The sequence below is a fragment of the Podarcis pityusensis genome (assembly GCF_964106645.2).
Source record: "Podarcis pityusensis genome assembly, chromosome: 12".
NCBI lineage: Eukaryota > Metazoa > Chordata > Lepidosauria > Squamata > Lacertidae > Podarcis > Podarcis pityusensis.
The window spans coordinates 22,159,000-22,180,105 of NC_138037.1; the positions used below are offsets into that span (position 1 = coordinate 22,159,000).

The 21,106-nt window shown below is 44.5% G+C and overlaps 1 protein-coding gene across 11 annotated transcripts in view; it reads right to left on the bottom strand.

Annotated features, from left to right (window-relative positions):
* KIAA1217 overlaps nucleotides 1–21,106 on the bottom strand; it is a 370,991-nt gene that overhangs the window by 180,211 nt on the left and 169,674 nt on the right. For 9 of the 11 annotated variants that reach the window (XM_080974354.1, XM_080974365.1, XM_080974370.1 and 6 more), the window contains one exon: nucleotides 4,560–4,837. In XM_080974354.1, the coding sequence (XP_080830480.1) occupies nucleotides 4,560–4,837 (278 nt within the window). Of the gene's footprint in view, nucleotides 1–4,559; nucleotides 4,838–13,079; nucleotides 13,378–21,106 lie in introns of those variants that run through there. The other 2 variants (XM_080974371.1, XM_080974372.1) reach the window with 2 other exon arrangements.

Sequence of the window (21,106 nt, forward strand, 5' to 3'; positions counted from 1 at the left end):
GAATGCAAAAAAAAAAAATTTAAAAAATTTAAAGGGAGCGCTGAGAAGAACCTGTATGCATCCCAGGCTCTGCTCAGCGCTCCCTTTCACAAGCCGCATGGAGCATGTGTGCGTCTCTTGGGGGCTTTTCCCCAAGGAGGGAGAAGGGCTGCCCTTCTCCCTCCTCGGGGAAAAGCCCCCAAGAGACGCACACACGCTCCACGCAGCTCTTTAAAGGCAGCCTGGCTCTTGGGGGCTTTTCCAAGTGGTGGGGGAAGGGACTGAGGGGCTAAGCCAGAAGCTAGAACAGCGAGAGGGAGCGCTGCACAGTGATCCCTCTCGCTGTTCTGGCTTCTGGGATAGCTGTGCAGCCTGCATTCGCTCCATAAGACGCACACACTTCCCCCCTTACTTTTTAGGAGGGAAAAGGTGCATGGTATTTTGAAGGGTAGATGCATTTTGATTCAGGACATATGAATTGGGGCATTTCACAATAAAATGCGAACTGAACTAATTTTTCTCCCATCACTGGGGCATTGCGGGAAATTAAAATGGCAGCCCTCAACGACCTGACATTTTTCGCAGTGCTGTTACCTGTTACTAGCTCTCACCACTACCATGTAAACCACCCAGGGCCTACCAAGAGAGGGAAGGAGAAGTCTCAGACAGGCCTCCACAGACTTGGAGCCAATTCTCTTATTAGGTCCTCTTTGTTTTTGAGCCTCCACCCATGCAGAAGCTTATGGGGCAGCCAGCCTTTCCTGCAATCCTGTGGTACTTTAACCTTTGAAGAAGGGCAGACCACACATACACCCATTACCAATTAGCTAGGGATTGTCTGTCACAGGTCTTTACGACCGATGAAGAAGCAGACTTCGCTAATTGTATGACAGGTTTCCATGAAATAGTTTTAAGATGAACAGCTTGTTGTGTATGCTATCTTTAAACACATCTCTACTTTGATCATGAACCTGGCGAGGGAATGATTCTAGACAAAGGCAACATGTTCTCACCCTCCGAAGAATGATGTTGCTTTAAAGGTTATGCACCTATTATCATACCCGATTCATTTATAAAATGTATAAACAGGAGATATTCCTTTGACGCATGCATGTTTTACTCAGAAGTAAGCCCCACTGAATTCAACAGAGCAGCACAATCTTAACCATATCTACTCAGAAGTAGGTCCTGCTGAATTCAACCTCGCTTACTCCTGAGAAAACTTCGCTCCCTTAGGATTGCAGTCTTAATAAATTAGCAAGTGTGGCACATTTTAAACAAGCAGCAAATGCAGTTACTGCATTCCTTCTGTAATTTATTGGCTTCGGAGGGAGATCAAGTTGCAAAATGTGTAGGGTTGTCTCTGCAATAGTCTGTTCAAACTTGGCTTGCAAGTATCTTCGCCAGTGGAACAAAATATTTACATGACTCAGGAAAGATCTAATCTCGCATCTCTTTTTTTAAAAAAAGAAAGCAATTTGTGCATTATCTTTAACTACCACCCTGCATTCTCCACTCAGATACTATAGTTCATTACAAAGATAACAAGCACAATCAATGAAGCAGTCAGGGAAGAGCTTCAAGATTTCAAAGTCAGAGGGGGAAAGAGGGGAGGTGCAAGCAGGGCTCAGAGATTTATAGCACTTGGCAGAAAATCAGAGCTCTGAGAGCAGCTCCAACATCTTATGAGCTGCTGCGGGAAACACCAGTGTTGTACCAGAGTTTCCTGCAGCACAACACGTACATGCGTACATCACACTAGAGAATAGAGATAACTTTAAAGCACCAGGGTATGTGTATCTGGGGAATGCAGAACAAGAAAGCCCTACGTGAGAACATGCGAGCGTACCAAGTGTGTTATTATGAAGTTGATGGTGATTAAAATTTATTAGTCGCTTCTTTTGCAAAAGTAATTCACATGAAAACAAGCATGAAAACACGGCAGAGAAAAATCTAAAACTCAATTCATATTTTTTCAAAGGCAGGACTAAAACTTCCCACCCACAGATAAAAGCCAAAAGCCTGGCAGAAAATAAATGTTTTTGGCCGGTGTAAAAGAAACATGGACAGAAACTGGCATATTAACCCCTCCGAAGCTGGCTTAAATGCAAATAGCTTTTGCTATGACCCCAACATTTCTTCTCATCCGCCCTTTATTAGGTTGCTCCTGTTCTGCCCATTTGTGTTTTAGCTTTGCTTTAAATGTTGATCGTAATGTCTCTTTGTGTAAACTATATTAGGTGCATTTAGTTGTGAATGTGAACAGAAACAGCTTCTTTATGGCCATTTTCACCAGAAACAGAGCATCTGGGTTTTGCATCTTCTCGGTCTATAATTTAAGTTGTGTCATTCAGAAAATGGCTCTTTGATTAGATAGTAGCTATTTTCAAATTTTGTCTTCCACTTCCTCTCCATCAGTAACATCACTGACAAGTGACACATTCCAGACACAGAGGAATTGTCAAAGTCAGCTGTGGATGTTTCATTTGACTTTGCATGCTTTTGAAAGGGTGGGGTAGGAAAATGGAATCCGCCCTCAATCTTAAAATCATTTTGAAGACTTTGTAATGACATAATGTGGGCTGGCCAAGGATCTCAGTACTAAATTTAATTGCAAACCGGACATTTCCACATTCCAGTCACCACCATGGGCTGTTTAGCCACAGCCAGTAAAAACCCACACAAATCAACAGTAGGGCTGCTAGTTTTAATTATCACACCAGTCATCTTAAGCTTTCGTCGATCAATTTATGGGGGGCAACCTAACAGAACAATCCAAACTATAGGAAGCCAAGTATAATCTATACTGGTGTAACTTACCCCTATTCTAAACTCCTTTCAGCTAAGCTAACCCAAGCCTGGCAGAGAGAAACCAAGCTTTTAAAACATAATTCGACTTGCACCACCCTTTCTGTCAATGTAACTTTTACTAGGTAATATGATCAAGAAGAAAGGAATTTGGAACAGGGGTAAGTCTCCTTCTGCCCTTTCCTACCTCTGGCATGCCTCATTAAGGCAGCACCCCTGAAAAAGTTCCAAGAATTTTGCCCTTTCTGAAAAGTCACTGAATATTCCCCCATATGCCCATTTCGGCAAGGTACAAATTTGTCTTGAAAACCCAGAGTCGAATATTAAGCCCAACTTTGGTTCCAGCCCTTAGCTCCAGCTCCCAGCTTGTCCCTGGCTCCTGCATCCCTCTCGACAGCTGCCTATGGCTTAGCTCTGACAAAGAAGCAGGTTGTGCTTTCATGCTATGTCCTATAACTGCTGAAAAGCAATTGTGTTTAGTCGAGCAAAACTGGTGCCTCAGAACCTGTTAAAATACTTCTGTCACAGCAGGTTGACAAAGGCTCAGATTCAAAGCTCACAACCAACTCATGGATTACATCCAACCGGTTTTACTCAGAGCAGACCCACTGAAATGAATGAAGCAAAGTAATTAATTTCAGTGGGTCTACTCTAAGCAAAAGTTAGTTGAATATGACCCTATAATTTGGAACCCAAACCCTGTGCTGAGCTTACAAATCGTGAGGCACATCATGTTTTAGAGAAGGGGAAGCCAATATGATGCCCTTCAGGTGTTATGGGCTGCAACTGCATGGCAAATGGTCTGGGATGATGGGAGTTGTAGTTAATTATCTGGGGAACTCCATGTTAGCTACCCATGGCTTAGAAATACCTTTCTGTTCATCACTCCTTCCTTGAGAAGCAGAGGTGGAGCAACAGCCTTAGAATGATGATTTGTCAGTTCAAGTATCACACACCCCTTCATGGTTTGTAAGGTCACTTTCAACAACATCCAGAGAGCACCACACTGGCTAACCCTGACTCAAGAAAGTCAGATGGTCTGTAATTTTGTCCTAAAGAATTTCAGCCAATAGTAAACACACAATCAGGTGGGTCATGTGTTGGCAGTGGAGCAACTCTTGCTAGACTACACCATTTCAGACTGCAGAAGTGGCAGGACTGAATATCTGGGTGCTTAGTATTTATAAACCCTAAACCAGGCATAGGCAAACTTGGCCCTCCAGACATTTTTGGGCTACAACTCCCATGATCCCTAGCTAGCAGGACCAGTGGTCAGGGTTGGTGGGAATTGTAGTCCCAAAACATCTGCAGGGCCAAGTTTGCCTATGCCTGCCCTAAACATTACAAAAAAGCAAAGAAACAAACCATTTAAACATGTCAGGGAAAAGGCTAGATTAGAATACTTTTCCCTGACAGGTTAAGTTTTCTACGTGCATGGTCCCTCATACAAAAAACTTCCTGCAGACAAACTCTCTCCTGCTTTCCCTCTGAAATGGAACTGCGCTGTATGATTTTTCTAAGACCCAGCAATTCCTGTATGTTATCAGTCTGATCTGGCAGCTTTTTACATGTACGCAAGCTTCATATTGATTCCTTGCAAGCATAAGGGCTCCCCCACTGGCTTCAGTATCAGCAGGAGCTCCCATGAATTCGTTCCCATTCAGCAGCAAAGCCCACTTGCACAAGAATTCCATGCGTGAATAGAATATCCACAAGAGTTTTAGCATCAGAACCAAAGCCACAAATGTATACATTTGCTTTGTATTCCATACCTGATCTCTCAGTCTTTCTTGGTGGCCCATGATCGCAGTGGCATGGTGGGGATATTTCTGCTTCAGGTGCTCTAGAAAAGCTTCTCTCTTCTTGTCCATGTCTGATGCCTGCATTCCCAGAATTTCTCTGGAACTTCGCGGGCCGCCTACGGTGTGTCTCCGAGGAATGTTGCGGCCTGCCTTTGCAGAAGCCTGGCTGTTTCCAGAAGCAACAAGTTCCTTAGGCCACAGGTATTCTGCATCGTCTAACGAGGTTGCATGCAAATTGCTTTTCTGGTCTGCAAATCAAAAAGGTGAGATATGATCAAAACAGAATCTCAGCAGTCATGCCTACAGAAGAAGAAGAAGAAAGTTTATTTTTCGGTGTGGATGTACATGTTTTTTTTTAAAAAAACAGCATAGAAGGATATGGTTCTGCTCTGTTTAATGAGAAGAGATGCTATTAGGCTTAACTAAGACAACCACTAAAATAGTAGTTTGCATAAGCTATACAAAACAACGTGAAATGCTGGATGGAAAACGGATCAATAAGCAAACCATGTCCTTGCTATGCAGTTCTCCGTACTGAAATAGCAAGGGGGGATGAATGGTAGCTCTCTTTCTTCCTTAAGCTTTAAAATCTTTTAAGACGTTAAAGAAATCATCGTAACACTCCAGTACTTTTTAATGGGACTGTAATGAGGCTTCCTTTGGTGATCGCAAATGATAAAATTATTTTCATACAGTAGAGTTAGAATACTTAATCTTTTTCCAGTGTGTTTTCAAAATGTTCCGAAACTTCTGTGAAATAAGAAGAAAAAAAGCACTTCTCTTTTCTTTGCTCCCTGCCCCCCCCCTCCAGTTTTCAGACCATAGCCATGGTTTTAAATTTCATGGATCTCGCTTGGATTTTATGCCTCTCCGAGACAGCAGACTGGAAAATATAGTGTCACTTTTTCAATAAACCATTCTTTTGAGAAATGAAATAAAAGCAAGTCTATGCAATGGGGGGGGGGGGAGAATAACTGGATGCTGGGGGGGGGGGAGTCAGATAACTCTTACAACTTTAAAATCTACTTTTGAGGCCTGCCTATTACTGGTTGCTTTGTGGGACGAACACAGGCATAGCATGGATCTTACAGCTAACTTATCTGCAGGTAACCGAATAATACAAACCCCCCTCAGGGCCCAAAAGAAAAATGCAGGTTGAAGGTATGTTATCTAATACCTAATAGGGCAGGAGAAGGGAAATAGGCTAGTGGAGAGCAAAATGAGAAACATAACCACTAAAAATGCTTTCCAAGTCTATCTGAAACCTTAACTGCTATTAACAGACAGTCATGGCTCTCCCAAAAATTAATAATTATTTTTTGCAGTCTGATCTTGTGCAAGCTGATTCAAGACTTCAATGGGGAATAAATGTGCATGGGACTGCAGGCATTGGTGTTAAAATGCAAATCCAAATGAGCTCAATTAGATTTAAGCAAACTAATTGAGCATCCAACTGTTGTTTTGCTGCACTATCCTACCCATGGGTTCCCCAACCCCAAAATTAAGTGCCATTGGCTTCAATGGGACATTCTTTCACATAAGTCCTGTTCATGGGCTTCTCTTTGGCATTTATTCATTTGAATTTATATCCCACCTTTCCCCCCGGAGCTCAAGGTGATGTACATGGTTCTCCCAGCTCCCTATGTCATCTTCAAAACAACCCTGCAAGGGAAGTTAGGCTGAGAGACGGCGACCGGTTCAAGGTAACCCAGCAAGCTTCATGGCTGAGTTACAGAGTTGGACACTGCTGGTTGGCTAATGTGAAAGCAGGGTGCTGGGCCAGCTGAGCCTTTAGTCTGATCCAGAAGGGCTCGTCTTATGTTCTTATAAGTATGCTTAGGATGGGAATCATGCAGCCTGATTCTTCACATATTTGGAAGCAAGTCTCACTCCCATGTGAAGCTTAAAAGCTACATCCACCACCACCACCATTTGCATAGTACTTTCAATATGCTACGCAATCTTTACAACCCATTAAGATAAGTTGGTACTATCATCCCCTATATTGTAGGTACAGGGGCTGAAGCTGAGAGTGTGTCTGTCTTGCCTAAAGGCTACCTAATGAGTTCAAGGCAGAGGAGAGATTAGCAACATAGACTGTCTGATTTATCTCCCAGGCTCTTACCGGTGACATCAGCACTTCTTTCAAATGATTCATCTGCGCATCCTACTATTATAGAAGCTGTTTTCTCTTTATGAACACCACTTCCATAATGTCCCCCCGTGAAATATTTTTCCTTTGCTTTTGCCATATTTGGCAGTGTTAGCATACTCCTTGACTTCTCCAGCCAATATTTACATCAATCAACAAATAATAATAATAATTTATACCCCGCCCATGTGGTTTCCCCAGCCACTCTGGGTGGCTTCCAACAAAACACTAAAATACAATAACCTATTAAACATTAAAAGCTTCCCTAAACAGGGCTGCCTTCAATTGTCTTCTAAAAGTTTGGTAATTATTTTTCTCTCTGACATCTGGTGGAAGGGCGTTCCACAGGGTGGGTGCCACTACCGAGAAGGCCCTCTGCCTGGTTCCCTGTAACTTGGCTTCTCGCAGTGAGGGAACCGCCAGAAGGCCCTCGGCGCTGGACCTCAGGAAATCATTAGCTGTGATGATATGTGCCTTTTCATACATTCTTTCTTTCTTTCTTTCTTTCTTATTTATTTATTTATTTATTTGCATTGTTTTGCTGCTTTGTTGTTTGCTCCCTGGGTCTCCTTTGGGAGGAAGGACTCAACAGAAATATAATAAAGAAATAGACCCATGACAATAACTAAGATGCCAGCTCCCCCTTTGTCCTGCAGGCCTCCATCAACCTTCCACACTGCTCTGGAGAATTCCCCAATCCACTGGAGCAGAGTTTTAGGGGCCTCAGAGGGAGGGCTATGGAGGGCTCCCCTCCTTTTCTTGCTAGCAAAGGAGTCCACTGGCTCAAAAGTGCTTCTGGGAATAGAGGGGTACCTATGAATTCAACCCTAGGTGTTTTATTTCTCAATCGGCTCAAAGACGAGATTCAAGGGGCAGAGAGATTTGGATCTGCTAAACACTTTAAAAGCCAGTCAGCATTCCTGAGCACTTTATATTAAATTGTTATATAGTTAGGGGGGGTTAGAGTACAGCCGCTGCCACACATGCTGAGGGGCTGTTGGAGGATGAAATATTTTCCATGTGTAACATAATTACAAAAACATCCAATCTCAATAATTTGAGGACAATCCTGTCTGAAAAGTCAAGGGAGGGGGAGAATTCTACCATAGTATGCTGCTAAGATAAGAGTCCCAGGCTGCAGTGCTCCTGGAGACTGCCAAGCTCCATGCTAGATCACCAAAGAAAAAAAGCTTAAAGTTCATGCTTTAATGTGGTGCATCTTAAATGTGGGGATTTTTTTCTTCTTTGTCTGCTGAGCTTACGGTGACAAATCAAAAGGCTTGTTGGCTCGCTGGCACTGCAGTTATTCAAGTATCTAGTTCACCTTTCCTCATTTTAAGCCAACGGCATGTTATGCCAATAAGTTCATTATGGAAACTTCCTGGGGGTCCCATGTAACTACAGCAGGGGTTGAGAACCTCCAGATTGTGGGCCTAATTAAGCAGCACCCTCTAATTTGGCCCTTGAAGTCATTTCCTCCAAACCACATCCACTTGCCCCATCCCTGACGTCAGGTAAAAGCATGGCTGTTACCACTTTGAAATCCGTTTGCAAGCGGTTTGAGCCGAAAGTGCCTGAAATGGACTTAAAAAGTGAGCCCCTTTTTAAGCTGCCGTCTGATGTCACAATGGTGTGTGCCCTGTCCGCCCCTCAACGTTGGCCCACGCAAGATGGGGAAAGGAAGGATCCAGCTGACTAGCTGTATCCAATTCTCCACTCCTGATCTAAAGTGTCACATTGAATGCTCACACTGACAGCTAATTCTGCGGCTTTTGTCTGCGCAGCAACTCAGAAACACCTAATCAAAATCTACAAAGGCTGCTTCAGACTTGACCTTTCCTCTGCACAGTTAATACAGGGGAGAAATCCCTTTGGATTTTCCTTTCCTTGGCCTGGTTAGGCATCTCCTTAATCATCTGACTCAGGTGAAGCTGTGTTGAATCAATGCCTGGTGACATTAATTCACTGGTGGGCCCCAGTGTGGCCTGTTCCCACAAACCATGTCCACCAGCCCCACACCCAATATCATATGCATTGAAATATACTCGGAGTCCTGTAGTGATTTCATGCTCTTTATTGCAGCTTGTTAAAACAGTGATTGAATTGCTCCCCAAACCTCAGGCTTTTATATACAGTCATACCTCGGGTTACAGACGCTTCAGGTCGCGTTTTTTCGGGTTACGGACCGCCGAAACCTGGAAGTACCAGAATGCGTTACTTCTGGGTTTCAGCGGTCATGCATGCGCAGAAGCACTGAATCACAACCCGCGCGTGCTTAGGTGCAGGTTGTGAACGCTGTGGGTTGCAAACATGCATCCCGCACAGATCACGTTCACAACCCGAGCGTCCACTGTACATTATTTACACAATGAGTCCTGTCTGATTGGCTGATTCTGCTTCCCTCCTGGAGCCTGATTGGTCTTTTCCTACAGGCCAATCAGTTGTTGCATTCTAGGATCCTACTTGCCTATTTTTCTAGGATCCAAGGTTGCTACATAACATGCATGCAGTGCTATTTTTCTAGAAAAAGAGGTGCCGGAACGCACCATGGACACCTCCCTTGTTCTCTTAGAATAGCAACGGCGCCCACCTGAGAGGTGCTGGAACTGAGTAAAGGTAAAGGAACCCCTGACCATTAGGTCCGGTTGTGGCTGACTCTGGGGTTGCGGCGCTCATCTTGCTTTATTGGCCAGGGTTAGCCGGCATACAGCTTCCGGATCATGTGGCCAGCATGACTAAGTTGCTTCTGGTGAACCAGAGCAGCACACGGAAACGCCATTTACCTTCCCGCCGGAGCGGTACCTATTTATCTACTTGCAGTTTGACGTGCTTTTGAACTGCTAGGTTGGCAGGAGCAGGGACTGAGCAACAGGAGCTCACCCCGTCGCGGGGATTCGAACCGCCGACCTTCTGATCGGCAAGTCCTAGGCTCTGTGGTTTAACCCACAGCGCCACCCGCGTCCCACTCAGGTGGAACTGAGTATCCCGCTGTAAAAAAAAAGCCCTGCATGCATGACAGATGGCCACCCAACCTCTGCTTAAAGACCTCCTAGGAAAGAGAGTCCACTACCTCTCATGGGAGTCTGTTGCGCTGTCAAACAGTCAGAACGTTATTCCTGATGTTTAGTCAGGCCAGGGTCAGTGTTATATGCTCAAACCCTCATGCCCTGCTGAGCAACCTTGCCATCAAATTCTGTGCCAGCTGAAAAGCTTCTGAACCATCTTCAGAGGCAGCTCCACATATAACACATTGCAGCAAGCTAACCTAGAGGTTCTCAGAGGTGGCAGAAGTTGGGCTATCCCTTTCCAGACAGGGGCGCAGCTGGACCACCAGCTGAAGTTGATGGAAGGCACTTGGCGCCATCGAGTAGGAATTTCATATACAGTACAGCTTCCAAGACTATAGATGCTCCCTGTTATTACGCTGCAGCCTATTTGACATTCCACTGCACCAAGTTTCGTTCGTTCCCAGGCTCAGGAATGTTTGGATTTAAGCATATGTTTGTTTACTACACATCCATGAAACGGAGGAGAAGTTGTGAAACTGCCTTTACGAAGCTTACAATGTGATCTCTTTATTTTGCTTTGAGCAGTTGGAAACTCTTTCCATCCCACACATAAAAATAACAGTTGTTCTCTCAGAAAATGTAAAAAACAACAGTAAGCAATCAATCAAGCTGAATCTACTTGGCTAAGAATGGCAGTGAGAATGCGAGGACTTCCCACAATATGTGCCTAAATATTCCACGGTTTGAGCTCTGGAAATTGTTGCATTATATACATGAAACTCCTCGCTTTGTTACTGAAGATATTCAGTGAAGAGTCAGCTAAAGATACTGTAAATAAGTCTGAATAGAACAGAAGGAGAGAACTGGTTTTGGCCCTGTGGGACTGCCCTGCCCACCTACCATAATATCTTTATTTAAACAATTTATATACTGCTTTACAATAGTCTCTAAGCAGTTTACAATTCAAAAAGTAATAGAACTTCTATTAAAATGCCTGCTGGGGTAACAAAATATTCAGTAGGCACAGGAAATTCTGTAGGGAGGGGACCTGTCTGAGCTCAACTAGAATGGAATTGAGAAATATTCTATCTTTTATTTGTGTCCCTGCCCTAAGCATGTACTTAGCCTGTCTACTGGGTAACCCAGCATTGAGCATTTGGATGAAATCAAAGCACTGTGGCAAAAGGAACCAAACGATGCAGGCAACGACGACCAGCAGCACTTCCAAAGCGTTGTGCCTTTTTGCAAGTGCCGGCAACCTGTTTTTGGTACGGAGCCACGCCTTCACCTGCCCCACGCTTGATGTCATGTATAATGCAAAGGTGTGGGGCAGCTGGGTGTGGCTTGCTCAAAACAGCCTCCTGGCCCAAACGGCACCCAATGAAGCCCACAGACCAGAGGTTCCCAATTGCTGGCATATACCGTATTTTTCGCTCCAAAGGGCGCACCGGACCCTAGGGAACACCTAGTTTTTAGGGGGGGGAAATAAAGGGGGGGAATTTATTCCCCCGCCCCAGCCCCAAAGAGCAAAGAAGCCAAGACAGCGAACGGGATCCATCCCGCTGGCTGTCTTGGCTTCCTCTTTAGCCACGCGCAACCTCTCCAGCCAGGAGAGGCTGCGCACGGCTTTGGCAGGAAGGCTTGCAGATAGCTGCCTGAAACCCAGGGAGTGCAGCGGGAATTGGCGCTGCACTCCCCGGGCTTCAGGCTGCTATCCGCAAGCCTTCGGAGCCCAGCGGGAACTCCTGCTGCGCTCAGAAGGCTTGCGGATAGCTGCCTGAAGGCACCGACCCCTCTCGCTCTCCAGGCTTCAGCGAAAGCCTGCATTCGCTCCATAGGACACACACACATTTCCCCTTCATTTTTGGAGGGGGAAAAGTGCGTCCTATAGAGTGCAAAATATGGTAGTCCAAATCAAATATGTTAGGCTGACTTGATGCATTATAAATGATCTGACTTACTATCTCTACTGGAAACACGAGGGAGAAGGGCCAGGTAAATAAGGGGCATATTTCGCACTCATAGTGGGTCTGCAGAATTGGCAATCACCAGTGTGTGTCACTGTCACCCAGCTTTGCCCAAAGCAGGAAATTGCGAGGAAGCCAGTCACAACAAGGAGAGCTCTTTACACCAATAGGCCAGAAGAAATTAATTTATTATATTTATATATCACATCACACAGCCAGAGCATAGTCCAATTCACCCATTGTAAAGGCCCCTGGGTTAGTCTTGACCACAGCTCTGGTCAACTATTAGAGCAGCCTCCAAACCCCCCCCCCTTTTTTTGGACCCAGGACGCACCTTTAACCCAAACATGAATTTTGGGGGACCATTTCTTATTTGTTTTAGCCATATATTTCCATGGTGGCAGAGTGGCTGTTGCAACCCACCACAGATCTGGCTGTGACCTGGGAGTTAGCCCCCTGGCCCACCACTGCGGAAGACCAACGTGCCAGAGTTTGCTCAGTTTTGCTACTCCTTCAGGAGCCTAGCCCAAATTTCCCTTACTAATTGCATTTTATTATTTGTATTGATGCTCCATCACTTTTAGGCTACCAGTGACAGAAAGTGGTACACAAAAGCTGTAATATAAATGAATGAATAAACAAACCATTTCTGGTCTGTCTTCCCTGTCAAGTCATCAGGGATTAGCTCTGATAATAACAAGTCACAAACACACATACACACTTTCTACAAATACTTCAGATTCAAATTAGGAATATCTTGCTGCCCAATCCAAAATGTTTGTTCTTATAAAGCATGTGGTTTGCACCATATCCAAGACAAAACAGAGTGAAACTGGTATGCAGGGCACCAAATCTGCCCTGACATGAAAGCTGTGTCCATAATTTCTGGCTGCATTCCAAGACACACTCATGTGTTTCCCATGGAACAGCACTAAACTCTGAGCGGTTTGCTGAGTTTCAAAACTTGAGCTCAAAAATGAAATCCTCACTTGAACTAAATGAGGAGGAAGCTTACTCTTCATGCATTGTTGGAGAACATAATACTAGAAGGGTGGCCTCCCTTGACTGTGGGGGATAACACCCTCCCTTTTCATAGATTGCTTTGTGTTTCGTAAAATGTTTGCATCAAAACCAAAACCAAAAAGAAAAAAACCCAACCTCTGAACCCTTATGCTCTTCGCTTTCCTTCTGCAAGAAAAGTATTTCCCAAGAGAAAGTCAGATGTAAGAAACAGACAAAAAACAGTCAGCCGCAGCATAATATATAAAGTATCTGCTCCATATAATCTGTCATGAAGATATAAAAAGCAGCAATGAGGGACAGGCTGACTGCAACTCCATCTACGCATGATTCTGTTACTCACCCTTCATCTGTCTGCTGTCTCTCGGACAAGCCAGGAGCGGCTCAGGTTTCTGGCTCTCAGCTTCCTCCATTGTCCCTGCCTACTTTCAAAACTGCACAAGCTTTTGATTCAAAAGCCAAAAAACATGCAGCTTAGAAAACTACCAAGAGGGGGGGAAAACCCCAGCAGCCTCCCCCCACCCCCAGTAAAGGAAAATCTATCCTCCTCCTTGACAGTACAAAGTTCCTTTCAAAAGCGAACTACATTCCAGGAGGGCAGGGAGAGACTGCGTGAAACAGTCAGAAAGTTTTCAGCAGACTAGTGGGCAGTACTTTCAAAAGCGGCTGTCGGCTTCAGCGGCTGTTGCCGAAATAGCCCCCTGAGCTTCTCTTTCTCTCTCTCTCTCCTCGTGAGGCCCCCAACAGGTGATGGGTTTGCCTGAGGGTGAGATTCTAACCTAGTTCTTTTCCATCCAGTGCCATGAAGCTGCTCTTCCACCAGGCAGCGTTACTGATAGTGATTACAAGCCCTGGGAGGACAGTAATTCTAGCCTACAGAAATCCTGAGTTCTGAGTCAAAGCTCTTTCCGGACAATATCTGTATGCAAATAAGTAGCTCAGGTTTCTCAGCCACGTTTATTTAATTATTTGATTAAAAGGCTTTTGGACCTTTTTTTTTTTTTTTTTAAAGAAAAAAGGCAAAATCATCTCTCAAAGCTGTTTACAATCATGCATGAATACAAGCCTTTAAAATCCAACAGTAAAACCAGTAATATAATTATTTATTTATTTATTTATTTATTTATTATTATTATTATTATTATTATTATTACTACTACTACTACTACTACTACTACTACTGTTGCTAAGTCCTTCCCAGGAACATACAAGATAGCATGCCAGCAAAATAACCCATCTAACTCTAAAGAACAGTATCTAGCAACCTGGATTAGCCCCACAAAGGTGACGATGAAAATATGGGTCTTTAAAGGCCCATTTAAAGCTGGCAAAGGAAAAAGCCTCACCTGCTTTACTTGGAATTGGATTGCATAATTGTGGGGCCACCACTGAAAAGGTCCACTGATCTAATGGTTTTTAAAGGTAGACATTTTAACAGGGTCTCTGAAATGGGTTCAGACAGTTCTTAAGGCAGGGCTGAGAAAACATTGACCCTCAAAATGTCGCTAGACTACAGCTCTCATCATCCCTACCCACTGGCTGTGCTAGCTGGGGTTCATGGGAATTGGAGTCCAACAACACCTGGAGACCCATATCACTGGTGGCTTTAAGTCATAACCAGCATTCTGAATTGCTCCCACTTTGCTCCTTTCCGGCAGAAGAAGCCAGACAAACTAGGAAGGGGATAAATTAGCATTACAACTGAACTCAGGATCATTGCTTGTTTCACCCTAACAAACCATGTTCAGCAAGCCAACAGCAAAACATGGTTTAAGGCTAGCTAGCAATTGTGGTTTGCTGGGTAAAATAAAGCATGAGCCATTGTTTAGATATAAAGAAAACCTATCCCTTTCTTGGTTTATTCACAGTATCTGTTCTTGCCAGGGGAAGCACAAAGCAGGAGCTACAGCTTACTGGATCCTCACAAATGGGTTGATGCCCAGAGATAAGCTCACACTCGCTTTGCTCTTTCCTGGCCTTTTAGCACAGTGCAGCAGAGCAGCTAAATTTAGCGTGTTGTCAGAAACCAGGATCGTGGTTGAGATCACTTCTTCTTTCACCGTGATCTCATGGTTTGTCTTATGGTTACAGGTCATGGTTAAGGAGGACTGGCCTTAACTGTAGTTCCCAGCTGGAATGGCACACTAAGCTAAATCTTGGCTTTGCTGCTGCACTGCGTGCACTCCCAGTAATCCATAAAATGGTTTACTATGACATGAAAATGAGGCTAATATGGCTTATTAAGTCAACAACTTTGGCTTATTGATTTGTGCAAATCCCACCTTACTTTGAGGGTTGCTTGCCACATGACCAGTTAAGAAACGCTCTGTCCTTCCCCTATGCATTTAACAGCAGCTTGCTATACAGAAAATCTACTGGTGAAAATGCCCATTGCATGGAGACAACTAATAAGCATTACTGTCCACTAATCAGGTCACACTGCAGTAAGAGAGACACAGAAACAGGTGCCGATAAAAAGGTTGGCGACTCTACTACAGCTGAGTAAATCAAACTTGCAGGATGAAATGTGTAGATTTGCTGGGAAATGGAAGTTTTGCCACAAATGCCAAGGAAATGGACAAGAACTGGGTTGACTGGTATGTTGAACCAAAAATGAGACTGTCCTGGAAGGCCTGCAAACGCCATCTTGGTACTTAAGGTAACCTCAAGACTAATTGGTGGTTGCTGCAAGGATGAGCTCAGTAAGTTTATTCACACTTGCTTTGATGTAGGCTAATTGGCTTGCTTTAATGTTGTGCTTATCTGTAGGCTTGGGAAACTTGGTTCTTGGCCTAGGCAGGGGAGTTAGCCGTGAGACTTCGATGCCTGCCCCCCTGTGCCTTCATCGGCAGGTGGACTGACAGGAGGTTCTTGCCAAACTGACATATGCTGTCTTTTGTATACATAATGAATGAATGCTTTCCTGGCGAAGACGACCTCTCATTGCTGCAGTGACTGACCTGCGTCTGTAACAGAAGTGGGGTTTTTCACAGGCTGTGTTGTACGTTTGCCCCTTTCTTTAGCAAAGCACTAGGAACTGGCCATTCTGGCATTTTAGACATCCTTCTTTGGTATCCCTGCATCAAACCACTTGTACAGGCCTACTCAAAGGTACATTGGCACCTGTTGAGCAGAAAGTATTGCAAAGCTGCTCAGGAGACGGGGCGGAGGAAACGGGGTGAGGACTGCACCAGATGTCACCATTGAGGGGGGTGACAAAATGCTGGGCGGCACTCGCCCCGGGGTGTGCAGCACGCCTGAGCCACATGTCTCTCCTGGGAGAGACGCGGTGGCTTGTGTGCACACTGGCTTGTGCTGCCCAAACGGTCTGCCCACTGCCCACTGCCTGCCCCCCAGCTGAGTGCAAAGAGGGAGGCAGACTCTGGAGGCCCCGCAGTGGCCCTATGGGAGGCTCACCCGCCCTCGCCCCACCCCTGGGTGCGCTGCCCCAGACACCTAAGCAGCTTCCTCCACTGCTATGAGGAGAGAGTTCTTGGTTGTTGTACAGCACTTCTATAAATATTAACATTCCCCAGAATCATGTTCCATTATACAGTGGTACCTCAGGTTACATATGCTTCAGGTTACATATGCTTCAGGTTACATACGCTTCAGGTTACAGACTCCGCTAACCCAGAAATAGTACCTCGGGTTAAGAACTTTGCTTCAGGATGAGAACAGAAATCGTGCTCTGGAGGCGCGGCAGCAGTGGGAGGCCCCATTAGCTAAAGTGGTGCTTCAGGTTAAGAACAGTTTCAGGTTAAGAATGGACCTCCGGAACAAATTAAGTACTTAACCTGAGGTACCACGGTATTTTAAGAAAGCCTTACCCAACCAATGACTCGGTGATGGGAGTTGGAGTCCAAACACATCTGGAGGGGCATGGGTTGGAGAAGGCTCTTTTATGATGGACACTTTCAAAGTCAAACATATTATGTAACTCTTACAAAAGCCCGTCTGTGGAATATTATCACCGGTTCAAACCGTTAAGCAGTAGAAAACACGGGATGCCCATTTCTAAGTTGCGTGGGTACATTTTGCACAGCTGTGCCCCACAAAGACCTTTTACAGGTGCTTCCACCCACCACTTCAAAACCAACGCCAGAAGGAAGAGTATCTCTTGGAACCTCTCCTTGTTTGTGCGTTCTTAAGGAATGGGAGCCTCGTGCAGGAAAAGCATCTGGCAAATCCCAAGCAGAATTAAATTAAGATTCATAATTGCAGCCTTTGTGAAATCTATAAAAGAAGACGCTAAAAAGCATGTGAAGCAATAAGCTTGGAGAAAATTAGCTAGGCTGAGATAGAATTAGAAACTAAAATAGACAAAAATAGATAAATGAGTGCACTCCTGCTACAATCTTGGCAAGCTTGCCGGATCATAAACCAGAGAAAGGAAGAGTTTTGGCGACAGAGTGATTCTATGCATCTCCACTGAGGAGCTAAGTTGCCTGTCCAATGAAGCTGACTCCCAGGTAAATGTACATGGAACTGCAGTGAGGGGAAGGGGGTCTGGGGCAACCCAGAATTGCAGCGAAAAAAATATTAACTGAATAATATCTGAGCAACTTGGCACAGTAGTACTGCTGTCCTCCTCTACTTTTCAAGTTTGAAAGGGGTCTTTGACTTCCACTTGTTCTGAAGTGACAGTGATGGGAAAGTTCTCAGCTCAGCTCAGAAGCGGCTCAGCAATGATGAGTACCATCAGAGAATGTCCCAAAAATATTTTATTTGTTTGTACATTTTAGCACATGCACACTTCCTTTCTGGGATGTGAAACACTTTCTCACATTGCTGCTTGAGAACTCTGGAGTATGGATGGGGGACAGGACACACACCATCAAATGCTCCCTGTTCTCCCTGGTATGTTGTGTGTGATGATGCCCCACCCCATGATCAGCTGCTGCTCCATGTTTACTAAGAATAAAAAGTCCATTTCATCAATCAACCACAGTTTCATCAGGAGTTAAGAGGTTAAAGTAATCAACTTCTGAACACCCGCCAACAGGAACTGCAGGCTTTGAGCACCTAGGCTGATTAATTCAGACCACACAGGCACAATATTGGCACCTAAACTTGTAATAATCTCAATTTTCATTCCAAACAAGAGGAAGAATTTCAGGGTTAGGGAGCTCTGCTGAGAATACTCCTGGGCATGATGGGCTGGTAAACTCTTATTCAAAGCTAGCGGGAATGCGTGTGGGGGCAAACTGCTATAGTTCTACGAAAGCAGAGAAGCAGAAGGCACCTGGCAGGAGTCCAGATTGAACAATGGCGAAGTACAGCTGGAAAAGGATGAGCTAAAGCAGGAACAAGAAAAAGTGTTGCAATTGTAGGTAGCTGACTTGAGTTGCCAAATAGTAAAGCTTTGGAATCATCCTTTCCTGCTGAAGGTAGAAGAATTATGGAGGGTCACCACACACAATACGTAGCAGCAAACCATTTTTTTGTTCTTTGCTACTATTTGTACACTCGAGCAGAGTGCTTTAACCAATCCTGAGACAAATTATGCCCGTATGGAAGACACACCATGTTCCTGGCCACATTCACACGCAGCACTACTCCAAATTGTGGCTTGGCATGAATGTGTGAACCTGCTGGCTCCTGGGGAGAAGGCAGGGAGGTTTGTTCTTGGCTACGGATTATAGCTAAGGAGGAGAGAGCTTAAATATTAAGCCCAATTTGGGACGACATGCTAAGCCAAACCTTGGCTTTGCTGTTGTGCCATAATGAGCTAAAAGAACAAGGAGAACAAAGCGAGTGTGAGCTCCTATCGGGGAGCCGGAATATTTGTGTGGTCCTAGGAAGTCATACTTTGGCTTACCATTATATGCGAACCATGCCTATGTCACATTCATATTCCACATTTTAGGTATTCACTTAATGCAGCTAAAATACCTAATATACGAAGAGAAGCTCCATGATATCAAAGACAAGGTGCAGGAGCAAGATAAGTTTCGTTGCATAACACTTTAACTCTCCAAAGGGAGAGTTTTGTGGCACCTTAAAAAACCAGCAAATTTATTACGGTATAAGTCAGTGTTGGTGACCCTGTGACCCTCCAAATGCTGTTGGACTACAACTCCCATCATCTCTGATCACTGGCCATGCTTGCTAGGGTGGACTAGGGTTTCAGTCCAACAACGTCTGGAGGGCCACAGGTTTCCTACCCTTGGTATATGTTTTCAGAGTCTACTTCACCAGATGCTTGAAATGTTATTCAGGACAGCTTGCCTTATGCCATAATAAATGTTGTTAGCTTTTGAATTTCCACAAAACACTCCTGATTCTTTTTATCCTTCACTTAAAGAATCCTGAAGAATAAGTAAAAGATTTGGCCTCTTTTCCTTTTTTGTTGCAACAAGTCAACAAGAGCAAGAAAGAAATACCGGCCCTACCATTAGGCAGGGTGAAGCAGCCATCTTAGGTGGCAGCTGCTAGGATGATGGGGAGAGCAGTGCCCTATGGCGTGCCCTGAGCCGCCTGCTTTCTCCCTCAGGTGTGGTGGGAGGGCATTATCCTGTTTGCCAGTGTTGAAGTAATATTCAACTGCCAGTCGAGTCAGCCTAAAGGGGCATGTGTGTGTCACCTTGTCCTTTGCCTCATGCATGTCTTGGGTTGGCTCTGGCAGCGATGAGAAAAATCCGCCCCTTCCCCAGATTTGGTGAAGCACCCTGAAGTCTAGTCTGCAGGGCTCCTCTGTGGTGATGGTGCATTGACAAGTGCTTTTCATGCTCTTCTGATTTTCTGTGTAAGTGCCAAACTGAGAGAGAGGAGAGCTGGCATCTCAACAGGCAGTCCCTGAACTTCTGGCAATTTTTCACTTTGAGTTCTACTCCCATTGTCTGAATCCTGTGGTCTTGGAAGGACAAAATAATTTGCTCTCTTTCACTGAGCCGGCTTCTCTTATTCTCCTTGATGCCAGCAAGAGTCATCTGACTGAGTCATAAGAGATGTAAAATAACCCTGTTCTCCTCTCTCGCTTCCACCCCTCCATCTCTGGCCTCTCTTCAGCTTTCCAGAGATTGTCTCACAAGATACACCTTCCTCCTTTGTTGCATGATGAGAGGCAGAGAGCACAATTTATTGTTTAAAAAAAAAAACTTTGGGAAGGAGAAAGTAAAAGAAAATATATAATCATGTAGCTGACCTTTTGGACTAGAAGGGCACGGGGGGGGGTGATCCTGCTCCAATTATATTGAAATAACAGAATTTGAGAGATAATAGGTAGTAGCACTTATTTCCTATATTTAAAAAATAATGTCCTGTGGCTTTTTTCCGGGGGTAGGGTTGGGGGTGGAGCAAAGAGATGCACTTCCAGTGCTCCTATATTTCTCCCATGCATTTTCTCCCCTTCCAAAAGGTGTGTTATGGTCATCTACCTGTTTTCTTCCAATGAACCCTTGACGCAAATACCTGTTATTTCCCATTCTTCATCCTTTCTTGTATGTGGTAAGTCTGGAATCTTTATCATGCAAATGTGTAATAATGACTCATCACATCATCAGGCAGTCCACTCATGGCAACTGAGAACCCAGACAAAGGACCTTACTACGCATCCAGGCCTTGCTATCAGCATTGGGTGAGGTGACATAGATGACCAGGCTACTCCTGGCTACTTTCGTTTATTTGGGTGCACCATCTGTGTGTGCAAATAAGCACTTTGAGTAGCTGGAACCAGCTGTGGGTAAGATGCTCCAGCAAAACAGAGATATTTAGGAGGAGGAATTTGCATCAGCTCCAATTTGCTTTAATATAATCACCTGAGGGTCCTTCCATGTTTTACAGATTTGGGCTAATTTAAAATAACATTTTAACATCAGAAGGAAGGTAGCAGCCATCTTCTAAACAATAAACAGCCAAAGCTCAAAAGTTTTGCCAGAGATTTCGCTATACCTGACTCGGAGTATCTGCTTGTGTTTTCCTCTTTAACAGCTTCCAGTGTTCCCATTTTGAAATCTGTCTTTCTCCAGTTGTGTAGGGCAAATAGGACCGTCTAACCCTAGGATGTGGATATATCAAGTGCATTTTAGATATCATAAAAATCAGGTCCTCGTTTATAGCAAAGACCTGAAAGTATTTTCACAGCCTAGCATCTGAAACTGGGAACAGCTGCATTTCCACTGGCAGAATGCTACCCGCAGAGCTTTGGTGAAACAAAACAATTCCTAGGCATCACAGGCAAGTCTGCTGATGGGTTGGTTTTCATTTCTGACTCACTTCTAACACTTATGAACTCATGACAGCCTCAAGCCAGCAAAGCAATGGATTTCATCGTTATGTCTGATTGCTTAATTTAACCATTTACTTACTCGCTCACTCAGTCAGTCTCAAGATCTCATATATACAACCTGTTATGTGTACACATATTAC